The 8,553-nt window shown below is 44.5% G+C and overlaps 1 protein-coding gene across 2 annotated transcripts; it reads right to left on the bottom strand.

Annotated features, from left to right (window-relative positions):
• Window positions 1-1,074: 1,074 nt before the first annotated feature.
• Window positions 1,075-4,559, bottom strand: LOC123176010 (uncharacterized). Of its 2 annotated transcripts, XM_044590428.1 has the most exons (3): window positions 4,246-4,558; window positions 2,901-2,974; window positions 1,075-1,270 (listed from the first exon to the last, which is right to left on the bottom strand). In XM_044590428.1, exons 1-3 carry the CDS (start codon window positions 4,473-4,475, stop codon window positions 1,173-1,175), a joined length of 402 nt encoding a protein of 133 aa, XP_044446363.1. In that variant the 5' UTR covers window positions 4,476-4,558; the 3' UTR covers window positions 1,075-1,172. The 2 variants fall into 2 exon arrangements, with proteins under 2 accessions (XP_044446363.1, XP_044446364.1); XM_044590429.1 differs by lacking the exon at window positions 2,901-2,974 and having other exon boundaries at window positions 4,246-4,559.
• Between the last annotated feature and the right edge of the window lie 3,994 nt (window positions 4,560-8,553).

Below are 8,553 nucleotides of genomic sequence, written 5' to 3'. Positions count from 1 at the left end.
GGGGGGGGGGGACCAGAAGCAGAGGCTCTGATCAAAAGATAAGTAAGTTACAAAAAACATATCTCGACAATCAATCAAGGTTTGATTTGCCGAGAACAAGCTCATGTCTGGAGTGACGTCTGAGTCAAAAGGACGGATGCTAGTTTTGACTGGGGATTGCGAACATCTGCAACATATTGAATCAACGAGCTCAAAATGATAGTGACAAAGGATGCCAATAAGATTACTAAGCTTATGGGATTTAACCATAATGCAAGCGCGCAAGAATTTCAAGAGCAATAAGTTGCTGAGGATTTTCAGAAGATCGAATAGTATTTCGAAGACTTTTGTGAAACACTCAAACAACTGGGGATGAAGAATCCACGGTAATTGTGAGGAATTATTCGTAGGAGTATTCATGCAGCAAAGAACTTCAAGGCAGTTGCAGGAGGGGTTCTTAGAACAGTGGAGAGTATTTCGAGGCATCTTGTAAAAACAAGAGCAACTTGGGACGAAGGTATGAACAACAACTATATGTAGTTATCCATAAGGATATATCGGTGGGAAGGCGGTGGGCACAAAGTCTTGAGAGAACATCAAAGAGTATCTTCGTAATCTTCTGGTGCACCAAGTGATTGTCTGGACTGACGGGCTCTCCGGGAGGAAGTGTTTATGAGAACCTAATCTTAGGGTTTGCAAAATTGTTTAACCCGAAGAGGAGAGGTCAGAGTCCCAGAGTAAAGATGAGGAATAAAAGATCCTAATACCACCCAATAGCGATGTGGGCCCGTAAGCCACACAGCCAATGTTAGTAAAAGTTTTTCAGTGACTAGACTCAACTTTGGCCAAGGAGTTGGAAAGGGGGCTACCTACAGGCAGTCGGCTCTGATACCAACTTGTGACGCCCTCGATTCAATCATACACTAATCATACACGCAAATGTGTACGATCAAGATCAAGGACTCACGGGAAGATATCACAACACAACTCTAGACACAAATTAAAATAATACAAGCTTTATATTACAAGCCAGGGGCCTCGAGGGCTCGAATACATCAGCTTGAATACAAACGAGTCAGCGGAAGCAACAATATCTGAGTACAGACATAAGTTAAACAAGTTTGCCTTAAGAAGGCTAGCACAAAAGCATCTATGATCGAAAAGGCAAGGCCTCCTGCCTGGGAGCCTCCTAACTACTCCTGGTCATCGGCGGTCTCCGTCACGTGGTAGCAGACGCCCTTGGTGTAGTAGCAGTCGTCAAAGGTGTCATCTGGCTCCTGGACTCCGTCATCTGGTTACGTCATCCGAGAAGAATGGAAAAGGGGAAAAGAGGGAGCAAAGCAACCGTGAGTACTCATCGAAAGTACTCGCAAGCAAGGATCTACACTACAGATGCAACATTATCAAAGGAAGGCTGTATATGTGGACTAGGCTGCAGAAATGCCAGAATAGAGAGGAGGCCTAGTCCTATCAAAGACTAGCATCTTCTGGAAACCACCCTCTTGCAGCAAACAGGAGGGAGTAGAGTAGCATAAAGTAAAGTAGTAGTAGCGTTATCAACCTCGGCCAGAGATCCTTTCTCGACTCCCTGCGAGAAAGAAATCCCAGAGCCGTACTATCCAATTATCATCACAATCCAATTCTCATCACCATCCATTTCTCATCACAAGTATCCAGTTCTAGTTATATCGATCGGCATACAACTCCAAGTGTCCGTTACCGTAGGACAGGCTATCGATAGATGTTTTCTTCCCTGCAGGGGTGCACCAACTTACCCACCACGCTCGCTTAACTCCGGCCGGACACACTTTCCAGGGTCATGCCCGGCCTCGGCCAAACAATACGCCGCAACCCGACCTAGGCTTAATAGAGAGGCCAGCACGCCGGACTAAACCTATGCCCCCAGGGGTCATGGGCCATCTCCCCGGAAACTCCTGCACGTTGCGAACGCGGCCGGTGAGCAGACCTAGCTACCTCCTTAAAAAGGTAGGTGCTTACCAGTCCAACCCGGCATGCGCCGCTCAGTCGCTGACGTCTATTAAGCTTCGGCTGATGCATACGACGCAGAACGCCCATACTATGCCCACGTGATGGTTAGTGCTATCAGGCCAGAGGCCCCTCGGATCAAATATCCAAATCGTAGTGGATTAGGAACGCGCGGTAACAAGCAGAGACTCACGAAAGATGTGACCCCGTTGCCCCGTCTCGAGGACTTGCGGCAAGGGCTAAGAATGCCCGGCCATGCCTCGTAATTATCTCTCGGGCACCTTCCAGGTCAACCCGACTCCACATCACTCGCAATTATGCTCGTGCGGGCACCCCTCAGGGTCGACCCGTCTTTAGTAACATGGCTCAGTGTAAAGTCATAGTAACCATAGTAACTGTGTGTGTAAACATCAAGGGGAAAACCCGAGGAATCACCCCCGGTGAATTCCACTCAATGTAATCACCAAGGTGAATGTAAGAGGAATCACCCCCGAGGTTCACACTTGAGGGGTTGCACGACAGAGTCATATCGGAAGTGGTTAAGGTGGAATCACCCTCGATGACCACGACCGAATAGCTACACTACAGGGTTAACATCAGAAGTGCTGTAGAGGTCTCACCCTCGGCACTCGATAGTAACCCAGCAGTGTCGAGCAACTAAGGGGAAGGTGATGTGCGGTGCCGGGGCCTGGTCTTCAATCCCGTTGATCGGGTCTTCAATGATGAAGCAGGGGCAACAAGGACAAGGTGGGGGTCACTGATGGATCACTAACCAACCTATACTAAGCAGTTTAGGATAAGCAGGTAAGGTACAACAGCAGATACAAAAGTAGGCTATGCATCAGAATAGGAGCATACAATAATAGTAGCAAAATCTAATGCAAGCATGAGAGAAAGGAATGGGCGATATCGGGATGATCAAAGGGGGGGCTTGCCTGGTTGCTCAGGCGAGAAGGAGGGGTCGTCGGTGACGTAGTCGATCACAGGGGCATTAGCATCGTCACGGGGTCTATCGAAGAGAAGAGGGGGGAGAAACAGTAAATACATAGCAAGCAAGTGCATAACAGGATAACAGGCAGAGCTAGACGTGTTCTAACGCGGTGCTACACGATACCGGCGAAGGGGGAAGTCAATCGAGAATGTTTTCCCGGTTCCGGACCTGTGTCAGACAGATGACCAGCGGGGGAAAGTTCCATGTTCAGATAGTTAGAGGCATCTGACAGGTAAACGGACCACGTATTCGGATTCGTCATGTTTTTCTGAGCAACTTTCATGTAGAAAACATTTTCATCCGAGTTACGGATTATTTGATATTAATTTTCAAAGATTTAAACAATTTCTGGAATTCTGGAATATACCTAAATTCGAATTTAAACAGTGTATTAGTTTTTATACACCCAGGCAGCTAGCCCATTAGAATGAAAGGTGGGTCCATGGGCTGAGTAAGCATACACAGTCAGCAAGTCAACAGTCAAAGTTTGACCTGGTCAAAGTGTGAATAGTGGCCATGGGGCCTACTTGTCATTGACTGCTGTTTTAACTAAAGTGCTAAACAGATTTATTTAGCAAGGGGATCCACATGTCATCTACACATTGGCTAATGTAACCACTAATTATCATCTACTGGTCCGTCTAAACAGGGGCTATCCCCATCGGCCATGGCACAAGCCGGCCACTAGTGTGCTTGGGCATGCACGCATGGTGTGCTTGGCCAAGCCGGCCACTGGGGCACCACAGCCAGCAGCTACAACAGCAGTAGAGCAGCGATACTAGCGGCCGTATACATCAGTAGCAGAGGCGGCACCTAGCAGGGGTTGCAGCAAAGCAGCCGCACCGACGAGGCAAGCAGAGCAGCAGGTACAGGCAGCGGGCGACAGCAGTAGCGCACGGGAGCAGCAGGAAGGAGGAACGACAGCAGCGCAACGGCAACGGCAGGAAGCAGCAACACACGCAAGCAGTAGCAGTGCAACAGCAATGGCGATAAGCAGAGCAGGAGGGTCGCGGGCGGCTGCGGGGGAGCACCTTGGACGCGGTCAAGGTGAGCGACGGCCAACGCCGGGCGTGGCGGACGCACGCACAAGGGCGTGGGGCACCCGGGAGTGCGGTCGGGGCGAGGCAAGGCGCGGCCCGGGCGGGCGCGCTGGGGCGCAGTTGGTCGCGGCCAGAGGCCGGTGAGCGTGGCCAGGGAGTGCGAGTAGCGCAACTCCGGGCAGGGAAGGTCGGGCGGTGGCCTACGTCGACGGAAACTATGGGGAAAGGCGGGGGATTGGCGCTGCTCACTGAGAGGAGGTCGGTGGTGAGCTCGTACGAGGCCGGGATGGACGAGGTGATGCGGATCGACGTCGAGGCCGCGGCGATGTACAAGATGAAGATGGTGGCGATGGCGAGTGTACGGGCCTTCCCCGCTCGATTCGGTCCTCGGGATGGACGAAGTGGACCGTGGCAGTCCTTCTGGGCGTCTTCTCGCGGTGCGGGGAGCACGGTGGTCGCGGCCATGGCGACGGCAGCATCGGTTTCACGCGAGGAGAAGAGAGAGAGCGAGGGAAAGGGGGAAGTGGGGGGCTAGGGTTCGTCCATGGGCAGAGAGGAATCAGGTGGCATTCTTATCCTCGTGGGGGAGATGGCGGATGCTCGGCACGCGGCCATCTGAGCAATGGACGAGTGTTGTTCGTCCAGCACGCCCTTGTGAACAGAGATAGGAGAAGGTGCTGGGGTGGGCTGGGCCTGTGTTGTGCACATTGGGCCTAAGTGCACAGTGATCCACCTCATCTTTTCTATTATCTTTCTGCTCTCAACTGTTAGGCACTGTTTCACATTTTAATTAAATTCAAAAGAATTTTGTTGCACATGAAACTTGTCACATAAATACCTTGCAATGCTTTGGGATCTAACCACAAAGTATAGGGGCATTTTGTAGCGTACAATTAATCCTTTATTTTTGAAAGGACCAATTTATTTGCTGTTGGAACACTTATAAAATTCCTAGGGATTTATCTGTGGGTCAAATGAAGTTAGTTCCACAAGAAAATGATCTGGTGTATTTATAGAACTATTCAGACATTTTAGTTTTATAGATCGAGGGAAAAATAATTTGACTTGTCTTTTAAAAAAAATGAATTTAAGGTCGGTTTGGAACAAAGGGAAGATTAACAAAAATTAATTATGATGACGTGGCACCATTAACAGGAGTTTACTATAGCGTGACACCCGGGGTGTTACATACGACAGCACATGTATGACTATCTTGATTCTGTCATAAATTTGTCATGGATGTACATGCATGACCAAAAAATGACCTACTGTGACAAACACGTATCATCACGGAAGTGTATTATTTTGTAGTGATAACAGCCCCTGCAGTATTTAAAAAGGGTCTTCCGAGAATAATAGACATACTATTGTCCTCGGGAATATCAAGAATAACAAAGTCCGTTAAAATAGTAACCTTTGCAACTACAACAAGCACATCCTCACAAATACCGACAGGTATAGCAGTTGATTTATCAGCCATTTGCAAAGATATTTCAGTAGGTGTCAACTTATTCAAATCAAGTCTACGATATAAAGAGAGAGGCATAACACTAACACCGGCTCCTAGATCACATAAAGCAGTTTTAACATAATTTCTTTTAATAGAGCATGGTATAGTTGGTACACCGGGATCTCCATGTTTCTTTGGTATTCCACCCTTAAAAGTATAATTAGCAAGCATGGTGGAAATTTCAGCTTCCAGTATCTTTCTTGTATTAGTAATGATATCTTTCATATACTTAGCATAAGGATTGGTTTTGAGCATATCAGTTAATCGCATACGCAAAAAGATAGGTCTAATCATTTCAGCAAAGCGCTCAAAATCCTCATCATCCTTTTTCTTGGATGGCTTGGGAGGAAAAGGCATGGGTTTCTGAACCCAAGGCTCTCTTTCTTTACCATGTTTCCTAGCAACAAAATCTTTCTTATCATAACGTTGATTCTTTGATTGTGGGTTATCAAGATCAACAACAGGTTCAGTTTTTATATCATTATCATTACTAGGTTGAGCATCATCATGAGCATTATTGCTAGTTTCAGTTTCATTACCAGATTGTGTTTCAGCATCAGAAATAGAAATATCATTTGGATTCTCAGGTGTTTCAACAATAGGATCACTAGAAGCATGCAAAGTCCTATCAATTTTTTCTTTTTCTTCTTATTAGAAGAGCTAGGTGCATCTATATTATTTCTCTGAGAATCTTGCTCAATTCTCTTAGGGTGGCCTTCAGGATACAAAGGTTCCTGAGTCATTCTACCAGTTCTAGTAGCCACTCTAACAGCATAATCATTATCTTTACTATTCAATTCATTGAGCAAATCATTTTGAGCTTTAAGTACTTGTTCTACTTGAGTGGTAACCATAGAAGCATGTTTACTAATAAGTTTAAGTTTACCTTTAACATTAGCCATATAATCACCCAAGTGTTGAAGCGTATTTGAATTGTATTTCAATTGTCTACCAAAATAAGCATTAAAGTCTTCTTGCTTAGCCATAAATTTATCAAACTCATCTAAGCATGGGCTAGAAAATTTAGTAAATGGGATTTCAGCTTTATTATATCTATAGAGAGAATTTACCTTTACTACCTGGTGTCGGGTTATCATGACCATGAGTTTCTTCAATAGGAGAAGGATTTGGATTATTTATTTCTTCAACAGGCGGTAAATTAAGACCATGTATTTCTTCAATAGGAGGTAAATTCTTAACATCTTCAGCTTTAATACCTTTTTCTTTCATAGATTTCTTTGCCTCTTGCATATCTTCAGGACTGAGAAATAGAATACCCCTCTTCTTCGGGGTTGGTTTAGGAATAGGCTCAGGAATTGGTTCTGGAGGTTTCCAATTATTTTCATTTGTCAACATATTATTCAATAGAATTTCAGCTTCATCTGGTGTTCTTTCCCTGAAAACAGAACCAGCACAACTATCCAGGTAATCTCTGGAGGCATCGGTTAGTCCATTATAAAAGATATCAAGTATTTCATTTTTCTTAAGAGGATGATCAGGCAAAGCATTAAGTAATTGGAGAAGCCTCCCCCAAGCTTGTGGGAGACTCTCTTCTTCAATTTGCACAAAATTATATATATTCCTTAAATCAGCTTGTTTCTTATGAGCAGGGAAATATTTAGCAGAGAAGTAATAATTCATATCCTGGGGACTACGCACACAACCAGGATCAAGAGAATTAAACCATATCTTAGCATCACCCTTTAATGAGAACAGAAATATTTTAAGGATGTAAAAGTAACCAGTTCTCTCATCTTTAGTGAATAGGGTGGCTATATCATTCAACTTAGTAAGATGTGCAACAACAGTTTTAGATTCATAACCATGAAAAGGATCAGATTCAACCAAAGTAATTATATCAGGATCAACAGAGAATTCATAATCCTTATCGGTAACACAGATAGGTGAAGTACCAAAAGCAGGGTCAGGTTTCATTCTAGCACTTAGAGATTGCTTACTCCATTTAGCTAATAACCTTTTGAGTTCATTTCTATTTTCGCAAGCTAAGATAGCGAAAGAAGCTTCTTGATCAAAAACATAACCCTTAGGAATAACAAGTGATTCTTCATCATCACTTTCATCAGTATCATCAGATTCAATATTTTCAATTTCTCTAGCCCTAGCAATTTGTTCATTAAGAAAATCACTAAGTGGCATAGTAGTATCAGGCATAGAGGTAGTTTCATCATAAGTATCATGCATAGCAGAAGTGGCATCATCAATAACATGCGACATATCAGAACGAATCACAGAAGCAGGTGTAGGTGTCGCAAACTTACTCATAACAGAAGGTGAATCAAGTGCAGAGCTAGATGGCAGTTCCTTACCTCCCCTCGTAGTTGAGGGATAGATCTTGGTTTTTGGATCTCTCAAGTTCTTCATAATGATAAGCAGATTTATATCCCAAGTGACTCAAAGAATAGAGCTATGCTCCCCGGCAACGGCGCCAGAAAATAGTCTTGATAACCCACAAGTATAGGGGATCGCAACAGTTTTCGAGGGTAAAGTATTCAACCCAAATTTATTGATTCGACACAAGGGGAGCCAAAGAATATTCTCAAGTATTAGCACCTGAGTTGTCAATTCAACCACACCTGGAAACTTAATATCTGCAGCAAAGTGTTTAGTAGCAAAGTAATATGATAGGAGTGATAACGTAGCAAAAGGTAATAGTAGTAAAAGTAATGTTTTTGGTATTTTGTAGTGATGATAGCAATAGCAACGGAAAAGTAAATAAGCGAAGAACAATATATGGAAAGCTCGTAGGCAATGGATCAGTGATGGAGAATTATGCCGGATGCGGTTCATCATGTAACAGTCATAACCTAGGGTGATACAGAACTAGCTCCAGTTCATTGATATAATGTAGGCATGTATTCCGAACATAGTCATACGTGCTTATGGAAAAGAACTTGCATGACATCTTTTGCCCTACCCTCCCGTGGCAGAGGGGTCCTTACGTAAACTAAGGGATATTAAGGCCTCCTTTTAATAGAGAACCGGAACAAAGCATTAACACATAGTGAATACATGAACTCCTCAAACTA

This window comes from Triticum aestivum, unplaced genomic scaffold, assembly GCF_018294505.1.
Source record: "Triticum aestivum cultivar Chinese Spring unplaced genomic scaffold, IWGSC CS RefSeq v2.1 scaffold13894, whole genome shotgun sequence".
Classification (NCBI taxonomy): Eukaryota; Viridiplantae; Streptophyta; class Magnoliopsida; order Poales; family Poaceae; genus Triticum; species Triticum aestivum.
Note: the sequence above shows the minus strand (reverse complement) of the source record. Positions and strands in the feature narration are given on the sequence as shown.